The 20,145-nt window shown below is 34.2% G+C and overlaps 1 protein-coding gene across 1 annotated transcript in view; it reads left to right on the forward strand.

Moving 5' to 3' along the window:
* RPS6KC1 (ribosomal protein S6 kinase C1) overlaps window positions 1-20,145 on the forward strand; it is a 203,602-nt gene that overhangs the window by 68,704 nt on the left and 114,753 nt on the right. Inside the window, exons 7-8 of the mRNA XM_044674955.1 lie at window positions 12,836-12,895; window positions 15,254-15,616. Of these exons, the coding sequence (XP_044530890.1) occupies window positions 12,836-12,895; window positions 15,254-15,616 (423 nt within the window). The remainder of the gene's footprint in view (window positions 1-12,835; window positions 12,896-15,253; window positions 15,617-20,145) is intronic.

Here is a 20,145-nt window from a genome sequence, read left to right on the forward strand (position 1 = left end):
TATATATATATATATATATATATATATATCCCTCAAGTGCTTTGTCCAAAAGAAAAATTTCCCTCTAATAATAATAACAGCTGTGACTTGCCCAGAGTTACACAGCTGGTAAGTGTTTGAGGCTGGATTAAAACTCAGGTCTTCCTGATTTTTTCTCTATGTGCCTTAGGAGCATAAATGTGAGAAATTGTTTGGTAGAGTAGACAGAACACTGCACCAAAGTTGGAAGAGCTGGATTTGAGACCTAATTTTGACTCAGGCCAAGAAACCTTTGAAAATTCAATAAACCTTTTCGAGCCTCAATTTCCTCAACTATAAAATAGAGTCAATACCCTTACTACAAGGATCTTTTTAGGAAAGTGCTTTGTAAAACTTAAAGCCCTATATAAACATAAGCTATTGTAATATGACACTTTAAATGTTTATTTGGTTTAGGTTTGTAGGTGTTATAATTTCAAATAAACTTCTTGTAATAATTTTATATTTTTATGTTTTTTGGGGAAATAGAGTATACTAATGCATATGGTCATTTGCTTTGAAACATAATCTTAGTGACTTGTGTTGGTTGCTGAAAAGTAAAATAGCTTGTCTGAGGTCACATAGGCAGTATGTGTCAGAAGTAGGCCTCAAACCCAGGTCTTTCTTAATCCAAGGCCAACCTTGTAATGTACCTACATTGCTATGCCACCTTTCTTTACTTGACTACTGAAAGAAAAGATAATTTTATGAGTGTAGGTAGTCCTTCTTTGACATATTTCACAACTTTTCTGTAACCTGTTAGAAAGTGTTCAAGAGCTGCAGTTGCCAAAAAACTTTATTATCCTATAGACATTTTGGTTGTGAGCCTTTTAAAAATTAACTAGGTTACTTTTCAGACACAATTCAATAAGCATTATTAAGTGTGTTTGGTGTATAAGACATTGTTATAAGGTCTGGGGATACCAAGACTAAAATGGAATGATTCCTGCCCTCATGTAGCTTCAGGATACTGGGAAGAATAAGATATAAATGGTAGATAAGTAAACATAAGGTTATTTGAGTAGGGAGAGTGCTTTAACAACTCAGTAGATCAGACAAGATTTTCAAGTAGGTGAGCTAGCCTTGAGTAGAAGTGAAGAATTCTGAGATGTGGAGACAAGTAAAGAATGCTTTCCACATATGAGGACAGCTTGTGTGAAGGCAATAAAATTAGAGAGGGAGGGCTGAGTCTGGAAGATTTCATAGAGCCTGTTTTGGCAGGAATGTAAGAAATAGGCATGGATGTGCAAGTTGGAGTCAAATTTTAGAAGGCTTTAAATGCCAGTGTTAAGGATATTAAGGCTATTAAGGAAGGCAGACATAGTCCTTGCCCTCAAGGAGCTCACAGTCTAATAGGGGAGACAACATGCAAATGTATAAGTAAGATATAAGTAGGATAAATTGGAGGTCATCTTCTTTATATTGGTCCCATCACCTCTCTATCAGGAATTGGCAGTATGTTTCATCATAATTTTTTTGGAATTGTGGATGGACCTTGTGTTGATCTCAGGTCTTAAATCTTTCAAAGCTGTATGTTTTTACAATATTTTGTCTTTTTATAAATTGTTCTTCTTATTTCACTCTGTATCATTTCATAAAGTCTGGTTTCTCTCAGCCATGGGGATAGTGTTTTTTTTTAAACCCTTAACTTCTGTGTATTGGCTCCTTGGTGGGAGAATGGTAAGGGTAGGCAATGGGGGTCAAGTGACTTGCCCAGGGTCACACAGCTGGGAAGTGGGAAGTGTCTGAGGCCGGATTTGAACTTAGGACCTCCTGTCTCTAGGCCTGACTCTCAATCTACTGAGCTACCCAGCTGCCCCCGGGATAGTGTTTTAAAATGAAAAGATATCTCACTTTGATGGGGAAGTCATTTAATTTTATTTGAAAAAATCCTTTATTTAATTAATTTATAATATTTTTCCATGGTTACATGATTCATGTTCTTTCCTTCCCCTCCCCCTGCCCTGTAGCCAATAAGTAATTCCACTAGGTTTTAAATGTGTCATTGATTAAAACCTATTTCCATATTATTAATATTTGCATTAGAGTGATAGTTTAGAGTCTACATCCCCAGCCCTATTGACCCATGTGATCAAGCAGTTGTTTTTCTTTTGTGTTTCTACTCCCACAGTTTTTCCTCTGAATGTGGATAGTGTTCTTTCTTATAAGTCCCTCAGAATTGTCCTGGATCATTGCATTGCTGCTAGTAGAGAAGTCTATTACATTTGATTATGCCACAGTGTGTCCATCTCTGTTAACAATGTTCTCCTGGTTTTGCTCCTTTCACTCTGCATCACTTCCTGTAGGTTATTCCAGTTCACATAGAATCCCTCCAGTTTATTATTTCTTTGAGCGCAATAGTATTCCATCACCAACAGATACTACAATTTGTTTAGTGTAATAAGGAATTTCTGGGACAAGATGGAGGATATCTTGAGTGACAGGAACGTTGGTTGAAGACCTTGGAATGTGCCCAGGTTGGCCTAAGCTAGGGTCAGAAGACAGTTGGAACCAATCTATAAATACCCAGAGACAACAACAAACTGGGTCTATCATTCTTGAGGATTTTTGGGAGGAGGGTGGGTTGGAGGGAGGGTAGGGCTAGACCTGCAAACCAGCATCCATATCTAGTTGCCATAGGAAATCAATTACCTGCTAATTAATAGAGCTGAGAGAAACATCATCACAACCAACAAGAAGAATATCACTAACCTTCCCTATCCTTTGGCTTGTGCCACGACTGGGCTGAGCCAGGGATTGTGGGAGGGAGAAGAAAGCTCCAGCCTATTACCAAATTTATTATCCAGTTGATTCACTTCACTTTTATTCATTTAGACTTAGCTTAATATTTCCCAAAACCCTTTATCCTGTTTCCTTGTTCCTAACCCTTATAGATAGCAAATAAACCCTGTTACAGTTCAATCAAAGAAGATTGGTGTTCCTTTCCTAACTGGTGAATCATCTATAGTTGATTAGGGAAGGGATTTATAAACCTCAGTCAGAATAGCATTAATCCATCTATACCAGCCCAAACCAATCCTTTACCATAAAATTCAACCCCAAGTCAGGGCTAGAGGAGTTGTTAAACACACTTACAACTCCCAGTAGGTTCCTGACTTGGGCTGTTGTGGGCAGAGGCTTGGCTAAGCTGATCTCCATAGGCTTGGGGTCACTGACACATTGGGTAACTACCTGGCAAACACTTCATCCAATAGCCCAGATTCATCCAGTGTCTGTGATTTCCAGTGCCTACTTGGCAGACTCAGTCAACAGAGCCTGTCAAGTCAAGTGAGGCTTAGCAGCTTTCTGATTACCTACCTGCCTCCAGTAATTTACCTGCAACATTAGCCATTCACCAATCGAAGGGCATCCCTTCATTTTTCAATTTTTTGCCACAGCAAAGAGTGTGACTATAAATGTTTTTGTACAAGTCTTTTTCCTTATCTCTTTGGGGTATAAATCCAGCAGTGGTATGGCTGGATCAAAAGGTCTTTTAAAGCCTTTTGGGCATAGTGGGGAAGTCATTTTAGAGAATTTAGTTAGCATGCTCCAAGGTAGATGAATTTGTATTTGCCCTTGAGGTCGAAGCAAAAATTTTTCTCAATTAGAGATTTGTCCCTCAGATTGAAATGTATATATAGGAATAAATTATGGAAAGGAGAAAATTGGTCTATGATATTGATGAAGAAAAGAAAAAGGTTTATAAATTCTCTTAGCGCTCATAGTGACATTTTTTTCCCCAACCGTTTATGTAGTTTGGCTTAAATCTTTTTAATTCTTCCCTCAAATATCCATGTGGTATGGAAAAAATGCATCTGGAAATGATGTTAAACACACTTATGTAATGCTCTTCATCATTCAGAGCCTTTATGTGTTTTGACTAATTAATCCTCCCGAAAGATTCTCAGTTGACAAATACAAATAGAAGAGTGTCAGATGGCCTGCAAATTCGGTGTTATATGAGTGTGAAATGACTTTTAAATATCCTGAGATTATATGGCATAGTGGGCAAGTGAAAGATTTGTTTTCAGACTCAAAGGTCTACAAATTCCAGAGAAATCATAGGGGAAAGGGTGCCTAATAACAGAAGGACAGAAAAGCCAACAGTTAGGTAATCCCCACAGGTAAGCAGAGCAGTAGAGGAGAATGGTACAGAAGTGAGTGCACCAAATTGTGGGGGGTTTTAGTTTAGAGACAAAGCTGGAATTCTCTCCAGAGCAATTGGGCGAAGTATAATAAATGGTGTTTTGAAGGTAGATTATGATTTTTCAAAATTTTGATTGAGCATATAGATGGATTAAGCAAGAGAAGAAAAGCCAATATATGCTAGTGAACTTTAACTCGTATTCTTCTGTTTTAAGGCCTCTTTGCCTATTTAGAGTACAAGGAAAGTAGATTATCTTTATATCATGTTCAGAGAACAGATGCTTGAGGCTAATGGAGCATGTGTGGTCAAGTTTTAAAACAGATGACATCAATAGGTACTATTTTATATTTAAATGAAAGTTGTCTGAAGAAAGCATACAAACTAGTGAAATTGAGGGGTTTTTGCTTGTCATTTGCTGCAGAAGAAATCTTGTAAGGTTTCTCATGATCCTATGCTTCATTAATTAACTGATTTAGTTCTTTTACATCTTAGACCTTTGCTTTATCATTATTATTTATTATCTTATTAGACTTCTGTTTTTGCCAGACTAGCTTGGGTTGAAGTTGTATGTATATGTGTAAAAACAGTAATAATTTTGTATATACATACATATGTACATATATATTTATATATACAGAGTATATTCTCAGTGTTAATTTGGAAGGAATTTTGAACCATAAAAGGACTTTTCAAGTTCTTTAAGAGACTCTCACATTTGATAGTTTTAGTCATTAAAAATTATTATTATTATTATTTTTAACTCCCCACCTTCCATTTTAGAATCAATACTGTGTATTGGTTCTAAGACAGAAGAGTGGTAAGGGCTAGGAAATGGGAGTCAAGCGATTTGCCCAGGGTCACACAGCTAGGAAGTGTCTGAGGTCAGATTTGAACCCAGGACCTCCCATCTAGGCCTGGCTTTCAATACACTGAGCCACCCAGCTGCCTCCTTCATCAAAAATTATCAAGCATCTAAACTTCCATTGAACTTAGCTTCTCTTTAAACAAAAGTGCTTTTTGAGAACAAAAGTTCTTTAGTCAACTGATCCCCAAAGTTTCTAGTACTTTCTTTTCCCTGCCCCAAATTACTTTTTATTTACTCTGTGTGTATTTTATTCTTAAATATTTTTGTTCAAGTTGTCTTCTCTCAATGGAATGCAAATTCCTTGTGGATAGGGATAATTTTAGATTTATCTTGGCTTCCCCTGGCTGCATGATGCTGTTCTTGAGCATAGTTATTGCTTAATAAATGCTTATTGAATTGAATGGAAAAGGTAGGCATTTGGAGAAATGTTGATTTTTACAGATTAATAGGATATTGTTGTACTCTGGGAAATCAGTTCATAGTTTCATGGTCATCAAATTTTAGAAATAATCTTACATTAAAAAAAAGAGTTGCTATTCACCCCATTTTCAAAGTGGTATGAAACCATCACTTGGAGAGTTCAAGGATGATATTTTTAAATGTACAATTCAAAGATAAATTAGTGTCATCTTATTTTCATTACCAGCCTCTGCCTTTCTGTATAATTGAATTTGACTACAAAGTTACCTGCATCACTTGTGGAATTATGCAGCTGTGATAAGAATGAAACATGGGAGTGGTGCTTCTTGACACATTTTCCCTCATCTGTTTGGTTGCTTTAAGGTTATGGATTGATTTATTGTCCTGCTGGCCTTGTTATCAGAGCCTTTGATGTCTGTATAATCTCATCTGTTCAGTTGTGTCATTTCCTCTCTAATACATTACTTGACTTCCTTTGCATTTTTGGAAAGGACATTTTCCAGGTGCATACATCAAAACGAAGGCTAGGGAAAATAGATGATCACAACTGCTACACAAATGGGACTTGCTCAGTTTCCTGTGTAGCATTGAAATAAACATACTTTAAGTGTGAATGCACTTAAATATGTACTGGTACAGCAAAACCTGTCTGTCTTTTTGCCCAAATATTGTGGATAAAGAACTCCCAAAGTACCCATTGACACATTGCAAAGGCTGGAAAGTTGCTTCCATGTGAATTAGCCTTGATTTTGAAGATACTTATTTCAATGATAGTTTCTTTTAGTATGTCTTCTGGGAGAAAATTATTAACATGTTTAAATAATTTTGTAATTGTGGGACTAGATGGGACTTTCCAAGGTCATGTAGTATATTTTGTGGCCTCCACATTAGACTGTAGTTAAATCATGCTGTTATGAGGGATACCTCTCCTATTCTGAAGTCTCTCTGGGGGCATAAAATAACAAAATTTTAATATTATTTTGGTTTGAAAATTTATCACATTAGTATTAATTATTTCTGCACTATTTTATTTTTCTTGCTTTCAAATGGTGGGAACTTTGGTTGATAGGTTTATAAAGACATTATTTAGTAGCACTAAAATATGAATTATTCATTCATTTAAATTAAAATTTATTAAAATTCAAATATAAGATCCTACTCAAGGTATCTTTTAAAATTGAAAAATGTTTTAATAAGCTTCTCATAAATACTAGAAGTTAGTTGTTAGATCCACTAGGTGGCACTATTAGAATTTCAAACTGACTACTAGCATTTTTCTAGTGACTATTGATTAGACTTTATTGTTGGTATTTTACTTCAGAACTTGATATTACTCTTCTCTTATTTTTGGTTTCTAGAATGCCTACTATGTACAAAACTTAAGTGCTAAAGGAACTATTTAGATGGCTTTATTATCTCCTTTATATGAATGCTCCATCCAGTGGCATACGTTGCAACCCTTTCTTGCTTTCTCATTTCCAGTGACTTGTTTACATGAAACAAAAAACAAAGTTCCACCCAATATACTGTATGTTTCTTCCAGATATCATGGCAATGCATGGAGACTTACAAAGCACACAAGCATTCTGTTAGCCTCTCACTTTTACCTGGCCAATCTATCTTCTTTTCTGGTTGTAATTTCTCTCTGATGACATTGCTTTTTACATATATATATATATATATGTGTGTATGTATGTATGTATATAATTATAAGTTTATATATGTAATAATTATATTGTTATATAAATGTTGATGATGCTGCAGGGTGATATATGGGATAGAAGGCTGGCCTTCAATTCTGGAAGACCTAGATTCAAGTTCCCCCTGTTTCATACATGCTAATGTAACTGTATGCACATTGTTTAATTTGTAGGCTACTGGCAACTCTCTTAAAACTATATACAGATCAGAAATTGATCTTCATTAGAAGAATTTTGGGAATTTTCTATAGGAAAGAAAAAGAAATAATAGAATCACAGAATTTTAGGTTTGAATCTTCTGTTTCCATCTATTCCAACTCAGACATGAAGGAATCATCATTAGAACACCTATACTGAGTGATCTTCCCAGCTCTATTTAAAGACCTTCAAGGAGGGAGTTCCTAATGCCTAAAGAAGAGACTGTCCTGTTTTTGGATGACTCTAATTGTTAACAAGTTTTGTTTTTTTTTGACATCGAGTGAAATATTTGTCCTTTTGCATCTTACCCATCATTCCTGGTGTTTTGTTCTCTGGGGCCAAATAGAACAAAGTTTAAGTCTTTTTCTCAATATGACAGCCATTATATTCCCTCAAAACCTTCATCTCCATCCTCCATGGATTTTTTTTTTAAATCCAAGCTAAACATGACTGGTTTTTTCATCTAGTGCTCACATTATGTTAACTCAAAGCCCTTTACTACCCTGATTGCCCTACTGGATACTCTCCAATGTATAATTGTATTCTTTAAATTGTGATATGCAGAACTAAAATGGTATTCTAGATGAGTTGTGATGAAGGCAGAATACAGTGGGTCTGTCACCTCTATTCTTGGAAACTATATCCTTTTTTATATAGCTCAAGATTTCATTAGTTTATTTGGCTGTCACAACTATACCTTAGTGTAAGTGTTGTGAATATTGGAATAATTGGATATGTAAAGTCTATAGTTAAAATAAGTTAAAGGAGGCTTCATGGTATTTTTCAGCATATCATACAATTTTAGAGCATAGGGGAATTTTAGTAATTACCTAGCCCAATTCTTATTTTTACCTGTGATGAAACCTAGCTTCAGAGATGTTAAATGACTTTTCTAAAGTCATAGAATTAGTTGTTGATGGAACTATTAAGCATTGTTTTGAAGTAAAGTAATGCAGTTCATTGAAATAAAGGACGGATTTGTTTTTGAAAGAAATATAAAAGAGAACCATAGAATGGTAGTGGCTATGTTGTGGATAAGAAACGATTTACAGGAATGTGAACCAGACAATAGCAGAGTATGATGTTGAATAATAAAAAAAAAGGAGGCAAGTTGATAAAGATCCCTACAATTCTTGGTAAGAAATTTGAATATAATTAGTGTTTATGGATATGGTACATTAACCATGTAGTTTTCCATGTTCACATTTCTCTCTAACATACATTAACTGTATCAGTATTGTGTAGTGAAAACAGTGCTGTACTTAAAATTCAGAGAAATATGGTTTTGAATCCCAATTTTGGTGCTTATTTGTAATAAAACCAAGAAGTGAATTTCTTAACTTCTCTGGGCTTCATTTTTCTCTTCTATAAAATGGAGATCTGTAGTACCTCTCTTGCAGGATTTTTGTCCGGATTGAGATAATGCATATAAAGTACTTTGCAAACCTCAAAATGCTATATAAATGCCAGTTGTAATAATGATTGATTCTTATATTCTACCTATGAATATCCTAGGTGGCAGCAAAGACCACTGAGCTAGCCAAGTTTATTTTTTTTAAGGTATTAGGAAATGCATTACTTTTCTTTGATTTCAGCTTAAATCAGGTCCGTCTCTTAATTATATGTGTTGCTAATTAAATGAAAGAGAATTAAATATTTTTTAGCCTTAGGTATCCATTTTAAACCATTTTTTGAGTGCTATATTTCTAGGTTTACCTTCATGTTTTCAGCATTCGATACAGTTCATACATAGTATGAGAATTTAACACAGCAAAAAGTACTGTGTCATAAAGATTGTTCTATCCTATCTACAATCCTACTACTGCCTAGGTTTCTTGCTTTGTATATGAGTCATGAACCATTACTACAGGGAAAAGTAGACACTCCCCTTGGCAGACTGGCAATAGTTGGAGCCCAGCAGGTGGTAAGTTCCTGAAGGTTATCAGCTAATACTAATACTACCATGTATTTTATGTACAGTCAATCATAGGAGACCACCTGTTGTTCCAAAGAAAACTGGTCTTTTTTGACAGGTGGTCTTCAAATACAGATTCCTGATAGTTTATAGTATGAAATCTGCACTATGACAATTCACCTTTTTAGGCTGGTGCCTTTCCTTTAGAGGTGATCTCCTAGACGGATTTCACAGTACTACCTTACTCTGAGGAGTTCAAAGCACTGAAGGTGAGGGCAGATAGTTGAACTGGGATGCTAAATAAAATCCCTCATCTCTGCAGTGGCTCTTTTCATAAGTCACCTGGGGCCCTCTAATGGTCCTGAGACTTGAATCTCTGTGATTTGAACCTGGAGGCGGAACATTTTCGTAGAGGCCTTTGACATTTTCCCATGTTTCAGTTCCAAAAAGCCTTAGTTGTTTTTTTTTTCCCCTAAACTTTATGGTGATGGTAAAAGATGTACCTTTACTCTTTATGGTGAAGGCTGAGGGCTCCTTTTTAAGCCTCTAGTTTTTACCTTCTTATAAATTGTGTTTATGTTGTACACATACGATGTACTTCATATGTGTCCTCAGATCCTTACCTATGTATCTCTGAATTCCAGTTACCTGCCTTGAGCATGTTATTTCTCTTTGGTAATATCCTGTAATGCTGGGAGATGTGCATTCTGATTCTTTAGCCTTTACTTAGAGGATTGCATTATTTGCCTGCTCTGTATCTAATTTTGTAACTGTTCCCCTAAGGGTTCTAATCTTTCTTTCCATTCACTATTTGTATACAAATCAAATTGAAGAGTAGGATTATATTTTTAGGAACCAAGACAGAATTGACACATTAAGGATATATTAAGGACATTTGGTAAATGAACACCAATTGAACATTATAGTTGAATATATAAGTGAAATATTTTTAGAGAATAAAAAGATGCATTTAGTAGGAGCAGTAGGTGAATGAGAAATCTTACATATTTGAAAAAAGGTGAAGTGGAAATTTTACCTTTTAGCTTCATTGAGAAATAGATTGTTTGAATGATATAATAGAACTCAGGCAAGGTTTTCCTTATGTATGTATGTGTATATATATATATATATATACTACATATATATATATATACTTGAGGGGATTGGAGTTTGAAGGTTAGGCTTGGGGGGTAGTTTAAGAAAAGGTTTAAGTTAGATGAAGGGGAAATTAACAAAATTAAACTTGATAAAGTGAAGACAATTAGTAGGTAAGAAGAAAAAGAGAGGATGAATATTTATTTTTCTATTAGTATAATTTTTAATGCTAATAGCATTCTTCTCTCCTACGAGCTACCACTTCTACTATTTTTTAGCTACTGTATATGGTCAGTTTGGTCGTGGACTATATTTCATTATCTTGTTGTATAACAAGTCCTTGTACCCAAACTCATTCTTACTGGAATCCTCCATTTGTCATATCCTTCCAGTACCAGACCCTCAAAAGAGTATTCCCTTTCTTCATATTTCATAAATACTTTTTTATATTGTTAGCTTTTTCTCCTATGGATGCTAGTCTATCCTTCTGTACAAATGAATGGATGAATAAATAAATAAAAGAAATTATTAAGCACTCCTTATGTTTTTGGCACTATGCTAAGCCCTGGAGATACAAATGTAAAAGTGAGACAGTACTTGCCTTCAGGGAGCTCATTCCAAAGGGGATATCACTTATCAAGGAATAATATTCAGAGAAGAGAGTTTTGTTCTGGGGAGCTAAAGGGATGATGAATATACCTGTAAAAAGTGATTACCACGTCCTTTCTAGAAGCGGGGGTGGAAAGTGTAGGTGTATGTTTGGGTTAAAGACAGACAAACAGATACCAGGTCACTGATTTTATATGCTTAGCAAATCAGATGGCAAGATGCCCAGGCATGGCTCGATGGATAAGGTGTGAAGTAGTCAATCAAAAAGCATTCTTTAAGTGTTTACTATGTATCTGGCATTATGCTAAATTCTGGGGATATAAATAAATGTAAAATTTATTGTATTTGTAGGATTTATTGTATTTGCAGGACATTGTACATGTAGGAGTTTCCATTCTAATAGGAGAGATAACCTAAATAACTTAGTACCTAAAAGACATACAGAATAGGTGGAAAGAAATCTCAGAAGAGAAAACATTAAGAGTTGGGGATACTATGAAAGACTCCTACAGAAGGTAGAATTTGACTAGATAGAAGTCAGGGAAACTGAGATAGAGGTGAAGTGAAGCTTGGGCTCTCCATAGTTAGGACCACTGAGTTCCAGGTATAAAGTAGTAGAGTTTTTTTTTGTTGTTTTTTTTTTAATTGATTTTGGTTAGGATAGCTTGATATATTATGTTTAAATTGGCTCAGGTCTGATTTTTCTATCATATTTACTTCTAACCACCCAAATCAGACCACATAAAATGTTCTTTTTTTTTTTTTCTAATTCACCTAGTGCTTGTAGCATTAATTTAAAAATTAGGTAGATTTAAAAATGATATCTTCAAACAGCCAATGTATATTCCTTCCCTCCCTAAGTCCCCCAGTTTGTAAAGACTATTTTTAATAATGGAATGTTTTTTTTAATTTACTGGAATGGTTTATCTAAGGAATTTTATTCCCTGGCATTTTAATGATCTCTTTTGAATCCTCATGCTAGTAGATGGAACTGGTAAGTTTAGAGAGGAAGTGTGGTGATATCACCAGATTTTTTGTGGTCAAAAGCCAAGAAACTGAGTATACATACTTTTGTCCTATTGCACTTTGGCATTATTGTATGTGTTAAAAAGGAAAATCACCCACACCATGAAATAGGACCATGTGATGGATTGTCCTATAGTAACATTGACAAGACACCGGAGAGTGGACAGAAGACCTTTAACTCAGCATTTCCTTTCTTTTCTGGTTTGTTCGACAAACCAGAATATTGTTTTTTTCAACATTGTGTGTCATTGTTTTCAATAACTGTATCCACAGATTACAAAATGGCACTAGCATTAGGAAATCAAATGGAAATTGATCTGTAGAAATTATTTATAAAAAACCAATAAAAATTCTATCTAAAAGTTGTTTCTATTCCTTAGTATAGTAGGTAGGCAATTTTGATGAAAAATCACTTGGATTTTTTTATATTTTAATTGTAAATAGTTATTTACTTGTATAGGGTCTAAAAAAACCTGAAAAGAACTAGCTTTCTTCTTGTTCTCCCAGGGTCTTATACTATAACGAAATAGTTCTTGGACCAGTGGAATTCTGTGGCATGTTTATTTTTTAACTTTTGCTTTATTTATCCTTTTAGAAAAAAACCTATGTTTTGTTATTTTAAAGGCATTTTAAGGTAAGAAAAAGAACTGAAACTGAGAATATGACACAGATATTTTGACATGGCAAATAAATCATTTTATATTTCAGTTTAGATGCCAGCAACATATTTTTGCCCTTATAGTCATTGAAAAATATACCTTTCTAAACTACTTGATATGATGTTAGTAATTTTATTCCATAGATTATGCCAGTAATCTTTTTTTTTTCCTCTGGCCTTTTAGTTCGAAAAGATTTGAGTGGCCTTGATGATGTGACACTTACCAGCCAATCAGAAGGTGGAGGTGAGATCATCTTTTGTAATAAGCACATTTTATTTGACTTATTGCAGTTATCCTCTTTCAAATCTAAATACCACAATCATTTTCTTTTCATACATTATATATTACTAATTAAGTTCAACTTGTATGTAAAATCTGATAGAAATTTCTGTTTGCAGTTATAGTTAGGATTTCCCAGAGATTATGGAATAATCATAATTTCATGGCAGGACCTTCAAGGCTAGAGGTTGGCATTGTTACTTATCTTATGACAGGCTTCCAGAATTCTGTCTGCCATATTTTCTGACTTGGTTTTTAGACTTGACAAATATTTCTTTCATTGGAATGTTTCCTCATCTAAAAAATGGGAATTATTATTTACTGCTACTACTTTAAATTAGCATTTATTTAGCACTTTTAAGTTTCAAATAGTGCTTTAAATATGTTATCTCCTTTGATCTTCACAACAGCTCTCTGAGGCAGGTATATTATTAAGCCCATTTTACAAATGAGGAAACTGAGTCTGAGGAAGGTTAACTTACTTGCCCAGAGACACACAGCTAAATACTTGAAATAGGATTTGGATTCAGGTCTTTCTAACTGAAGTCCAGTACTCTGTCTTCCATACTTAGGAATTAAAAAAAAAAAAAACACAACCTGAATCTTGGAAGTCTTTAAAAAAAAAGATAGCTTCATTTTTTATATTACTTACAATTTCCTAAGTAACCTTCTTTCCCCAATCTCTAGTAATCTCTTGGGAAATCTTCTATAGCTAGGTTATTTTACCCATTCATAAGGATATTGATTCTACATTTATAACTCTAAATAAGCATCTAATTTAATTTTTATTTTTGAATGCCAGATATAAAATACGATAACTTTTATTATCCTAATGCTTTGTACCAACAGTTCAGATTTGCCATAATAATTTTAATTTAACTTAATTTATCAAGTTTCCTATTTCTAATAAAAATTCATTGTTCTTTTTTGTATATTTTCTTAGTAAAAGTGATCTAGAATGTGGTTTGGCCCAGTAATTGCTGGAGTCACTGGGCCTCTATTTTTATCAGAGAAACTTGACAAAATTCAATATTGATATAGAACAGTGATGGTAAACCCATTGCACGGGTTCCAAAGATGGCATGCAGAGCCTTCTTTGTTAGGCATCTCCCTTTTCCCCCTCCCCATGGTTCATTACTAGAAAGGCAGAGGGACTCAGGCGGAGCTGCTCCCCTCCACTTCTCCACCATGCCTGATGACATTTTTTCATATCACTTGGCCCTCTGCCCAGCTGTCTGATGGAAACACTTTCTCTGACCCTTAAAGGGTGGGGCATACCTGGCACTTGTGGGGAGGGGCATGACACTTAGTCTGGGGGAGGTGCTGGGGGTGCAGGGCCCAGTACTCCATCTCTAAAAGGTTCTCCATCACTGATATAAGCAATTTGTTCTGATGATTTTTTTTGGAAGCAATTTTTACTTATATATTTTTCCTCATCATATTCATTTCCAAATATATCTCTATCCAGTGACCCATTCCTTTTCCCAAAAGATAAAAAGAGGGCAAAAACTAACATGCTAACAAAATCTGATAGTATACAATGTTCTATACCCATGGTCCCCCTAATTTTATAAAGAAGGGAGACCTCCATGCTTAATCTCTTCTCTCCCCTACCTCCCCAATTACTTAATTTCTTATGTAGGTGGCCAAACTGAATCTTCATAAAATTTGACTGTTAGAATGAGAATTATAATTTGAGACAAAGCTACTCAAACTACTGTAAAGCCAATCATGCAATTATTAAGAAATGATTTTTATTATTTTAATATTCAGGCTGCATTTTTTATGTTTTAGGTTATTCCAACACAAAATTTTTATGACAGAGTTGTGGAGAGACCAACAAAGAATTAAAATTCTCAATTTTCAGTACTTAATTTTGTTCACTGGATCACATTTCCTCAGCTAGGATAGAATGTGTAAGGTTATCTAAAAATATACCTGTGAAATGTGCATATTACATATATTTATTTAGGGCTTGCACTGTTTATTGTAGCGGAAGGTAATGAATTATGTTTCTTTTTTAATAAGAGCATAGAAGTTTCAGGGTAAAATAGATTTTACTACTAAAACTCTTTTCAGTTTGTTTGATGTCAAAGCAAGTTCAGTGCCTGGCCATAGCAATAGAAAGGGAAGTGCCAATTATAGGTAAAAACTTATGAAATATCTCAAAACTGATTTCTTGGGGTGGACTTCAGTGAACAAAATTCAGTTCCTTTAATTTGTATGATATTAGTTTACAGAAATGGACTGGAGTAAGTTTTCTATAATTTTGGCCAATATTGAGCATTAATAAATCTCTACTATTTTTGTTCATGTGTCCAGGCTTCTCCAGTGATAGTGATCTGATCTCACTGACTGTTGATGTGGACTCCCTTGCTGAATTAGATGATGGAATGGCATCCAATCAAAATTCTCCCAGTAGAACTTTTGGTCTCAATCTTTCTCCAGAACCTTCAGCACTTGGGGCTGTTGCTTCTGATAAAGAAAAAAGCAAAACAGAAGAAGAAAGGGAAAGCCGAGTTCTCTTTGTTGGAAGCCTAAAATCCAGACTTGGCAAAAAAGATTATTTGGAGAAGGCAGGAGAATTAATAAAGCAGGCTTTGAAGAAGGAGGAAGAGGAAGACTATGAAGCTGCATCTAGTTTTTATAAGAGAGGAGTTGATCTGCTTTTAGAAGGTGTTCAAGGTATGGTTTGATCTAATTGGTGCATTTTGTGTGTCTATATACAGGAATTTGAATATATATATGTGTATAAATATACATTATTTCTTTGAATATATATAATCATTTATACATACGTGTTTGCACATGTGCACATGTGTGTAATCTCTGTGTTATTATCTATTATTAAAACTTTAAAATGATGCTGTATATGCCAGACATGGACTTTTTATTTTCAGTTCAGTGTTATATAGAAAACATTTCCATGCTAATTGGCATCAGAAACATTTGTTTCCTAATTTTGATACTTCTAGTTAATGTAGCTCAATCTTCCTTAGCCAGAAATCTCTCTTTGGAATGTTAATATTTCTTCTAGTTCAGCCAATGCCTTTCCATAGTTATTATTATTTTTGACAAAAACCATATGGATTCAGGAGAAATCTTGTCTCTACTTTCCCCTTTCCTCTAGACTTGTAGAAAAAATGAAATTTGGATCTCTTGATCCGTTTCTTTGCTTGATCATTAATTCTGTATCTGCAATTGTGGATGTTTCCCCAAGGTTCTGTGCTAGACCCTCTTCTTTTCTCCCTCTTGGTAACCTCATCAGCTTCTGTATGTGCATATTATATATGTATTGATGTTGATATCAATATCCATATCCATCTGACCTCCTCCCCTAAGCTTCAGTTCCATATTACCAGTTTCCTATTGGACATTTCAAACTAGATATCTCTTTATTGACCTTTTTAGAAGTATGCTCTTACTCATTTTGCCCTGTATAATTCTTTTCACACTTTATTTTAAATGTATTGGGAATACTTTGGCTGGCAACAATCCTGTGATATATCTTATACTACTTTTTTGCCTTTCTGAAGATAATCATTTTGGTGAGAATCATTTTCCTTGTCTCAAATTTTCTTTCTTTTAAGAAAAGAGGCCTTCACCATTTTAGAGGTCTATACAGTGCTTGTTATGATTATTGCTAGAATTTCTCTGAGAACCTTATTTTCAACTATGACATAGAATATCAGGACTGGTAAGACATTATTATCATTATCATTCATTCAGTGTTTAATAGATGCCGGGTTCTATATTGAGCCCTAGAAATACAAAGAAAGGCAAAAACACAGTCCTTGCTGTCAAGAAGCTCACATTCCAACAGGAGAGGTAATCCATAAACTATAGTATATATAAAAGAAGGATACGGCATAAATATTAAGTAATTTGAGAAAGAAGTCAAGGGAACCAGGAAAGTCTGTTTTCCGAAGGTGACTTTTCATCTGAGTCTTGAAGCCATAAAGCAAACATAAGAAGGGAGAGCATTCCAGGCATGGATGCGAGAAGCAGCAAGAAGGCCAGTACTGAAGGATGGTAAAGAATGTGGAGGGGAATAAAGCATAAAAAAACTTGGGAAGTAGGATAAGAAAGGTCTTTAAAAGGCCAAGCAGAGATTTCATATTTGATCATTGAGGTAATAAGGAGGCACTTGAGTTTATTGAATAGGAAGTGAAATGACTAGGTTTATGTTTTAGGAAGATTGCTTTGACAGCTAAGAGAAGGATGGATAGGAGTAGGGAGAAATTTGAGGGAGGGAGAGCCACTATAGGCTGTTGCATTAATCCACTTGTGAGGTGACAAGGGCCTCTTAAAAAAGCAATATTATAATTAAGAAATTTATTTCCAGTTTTTTAAAGAGATGCAGCATTTTTAGAGATGATGAAAAAATGCAAAGAAATAAATTAATATCTTTCACCCTATAGTCCTTTATTCATTGCTTTATTATGAGCCAATTCTTGACTTTGAATTTTGCTACTTTCTAGCTTGTTCATTATCTAGTTCTCCTTTATCTTCAACTTTCATTTGATGCTTTTTCAGTATTTATTAAGAGAAAGTTCTTTGCAAACTTTAAAGTATTATACAATTAAATTATAAAGTGGTTTATAAATGTGAGCTGTTACTTTTATTACACATAAGCAGTTCCAGATTACCAATCTGTAGTTTAACAAAAAATCATAACTTCTTTGATGTCAATATGCTATTTTGTTTATAACATATAGTTTATTAAGCTTGATATGAAATGAAAAATTTTGGGGTTTTCTTGACTATGGCAATAAAATGTTCTTAAAACATTTGAATTTTTTCACCATACATGAGTTTAGTTAATATAGACCAATCTACCATTTGGATATTTAGGACAAATATAAACTTAATAGGTAATAACTCAGCTCTCAGTAATCAATTTTTTGACCATTTCTCCTATCCAATACATAGTGAAGAATCTGGAAATAAACATAAAAGGTCCCTGAGCAGCCAAAAATGATGCCATGAAGTACATAGTCTATGTAGTTCATGAACTTCCTTGTAATTAATTCTTATTTAATTAAAAAAAGAAATAGGCTTTCTTTTTTTTTCAAATGTACAACAAATTAGAAGTAAGTTGAGAGGAACTGCTCTAAGAAGGCTCACTAGCAGCAGTGAGAAGTGGCATCTGTCAGTGTGACATTGAGGGAAGATATAGAAAAACCTATAAAAAAAGACACAGAAATTAAAAATACTCAAGTCTGGGGCTTCTAAGTGTAGAAGTCATAACTTGAGCACATTACGGTATGGAAATTTGATATAGGTAGTGATGGTCCTATTATAAAATGCTTATGTAAACTGTTAAAGAATCAATCAACAAGTATTTATTAAGTACCTTTTAGATTCCAGGCATTGTGAAAATAAATAAAGAAATAAAGTGGACCATACCTTTATCCTCAAGGATGAATGAATGAATGAATCAATACATTTTTTTAATTGCCTGCTAAGCACTGGGGATACAAAAAGAGGAAAAAAAAGTTCCTGCCCTTAAGGAGCTTACAGTCTAATGGAGGAAACAGCAAGTTTTATATCTATATATTTATACACACATATATGATAAATAGGAAACCACAGAGAGAAGGTGCTTGAATTAAGAGAAACTGGGAAAGGATTCATATGAAAGATAGGATTTTAATTGGACCTTAAAGGAAGCCAGGACAATCAGGCAGAGTTGGTGAGAGGAAGGACTTTACAGTTTAGCTGGGGAAGAACACATACAGACATACAAAATATTTTCAAAATAGATACAAAGTGATTGGGGGGAGGTACTTCATCATTTTGGAGGCTTGGGAAAGACTTCATATGGATTAATTATCAAGCTAATCCTTGAAGGAAAGTAGGGATGCTAAACTTACGATTCCTCACATATAACACTCTATAATAAAAATGTTATGTGTGAGGAACATTAAGACCAATTTAGCTGGACTATATATGGAGGATATTATTGTGTAATAAAGTTAGAAACTAGAGTTTCAGTCAGTTAACAAGTATTAAACCAAATCAACAATCATTTTATTAAGTGCCCTTTATGTGCCAGGCACTGTGCTAAGCTTTGCAATTATAAAGAAAGAGAAAAATATGGTCCCTGCTCTTGAGGATAGCAAATTCCAATGGGATTGAAACCAGATTGTGAAGGGTTTTAAATGCTAAATGGAGGAATTTATTTTTTTATACTAGAGGTAATAGGGAACCACTGGATTTTATTTCTTAGAGGAGTGACAATAACAGATTTTCATTTTAGAAAACTCAATACAACTGGCATGTGGAAAATAGATTGAAGGGAGTGTAATCTCAGTTGCAGGGAAACCGATTACAGGTCTTGAACCTGGATATGAGCAGAGATGAGATTAAGTGTAACCTATGTTGTAGAGGTAGAAATGACAAGGTTTGGCAATTGAGTGGATATGTAAGGTGAAGGAAGATATACAGATGACATTGAGATTGTGGTTCTGGATGACTGGAAGGATCATAGTGTTCAAGACAGAAATGGGGAAATTCAGAAAAAGTAAGCGTTTTGGAGAAAAGATAATGAGGTCAGTTAGCAGTCATTATCTATGGAGTATGAATTTAAGGGCATTGCTTTAATTTCAAGTACTCAATTAAAAAATCATTATCAAATATACAAATCCAGGAGAGAATTTTTGTTTTAAAGTAAATAAAATATTTTTTTCACTTAAAAATTATCATTAAGAAAAAATTTTTAACTAAAATTTAGACATCCTCAGAAGCATTTTAGCCCATGTGTTTTTCAGTAATATTGAAGGTGCTCTGTTCTCTCTCCTCATATCATCTTAGTGTTGCAAAGGGCCTTCTTTTTTTAATGTTTTTTATTTATTAAGTTGATCTTATAATATCTTGAAAAGATATTATTTCTCCATATTAGTAATCATCTGTGAAACACATACATTGTTTCCAGATTATAAGAAGGGCTACATTTTTTAGTGCTTATAGACCCTTTAACTTTTATATCTATTTAGTCCTGTCACTTCAGAATCCAATCCACATTATGTCATTTTCATTAAATAATTCATCAATTATATTGAAAGTTTCTCTTGATACAGCATTGCCATCAGTAGGTAACTAATCTTTCCTTATATCAATTTCCACTATATGTCATACATATGTAATAAAATATAGTTCATTAGCCATATTTATTGCTTCATCCATTTGCAAATGGAAAAGATAAAAAGATA

The sequence above is a fragment of the Gracilinanus agilis genome, chromosome 4 (genome assembly GCF_016433145.1).
Source record: "Gracilinanus agilis isolate LMUSP501 chromosome 4, AgileGrace, whole genome shotgun sequence".
NCBI classification, from domain to species: Eukaryota; Metazoa; Chordata; class Mammalia; order Didelphimorphia; family Didelphidae; genus Gracilinanus; species Gracilinanus agilis.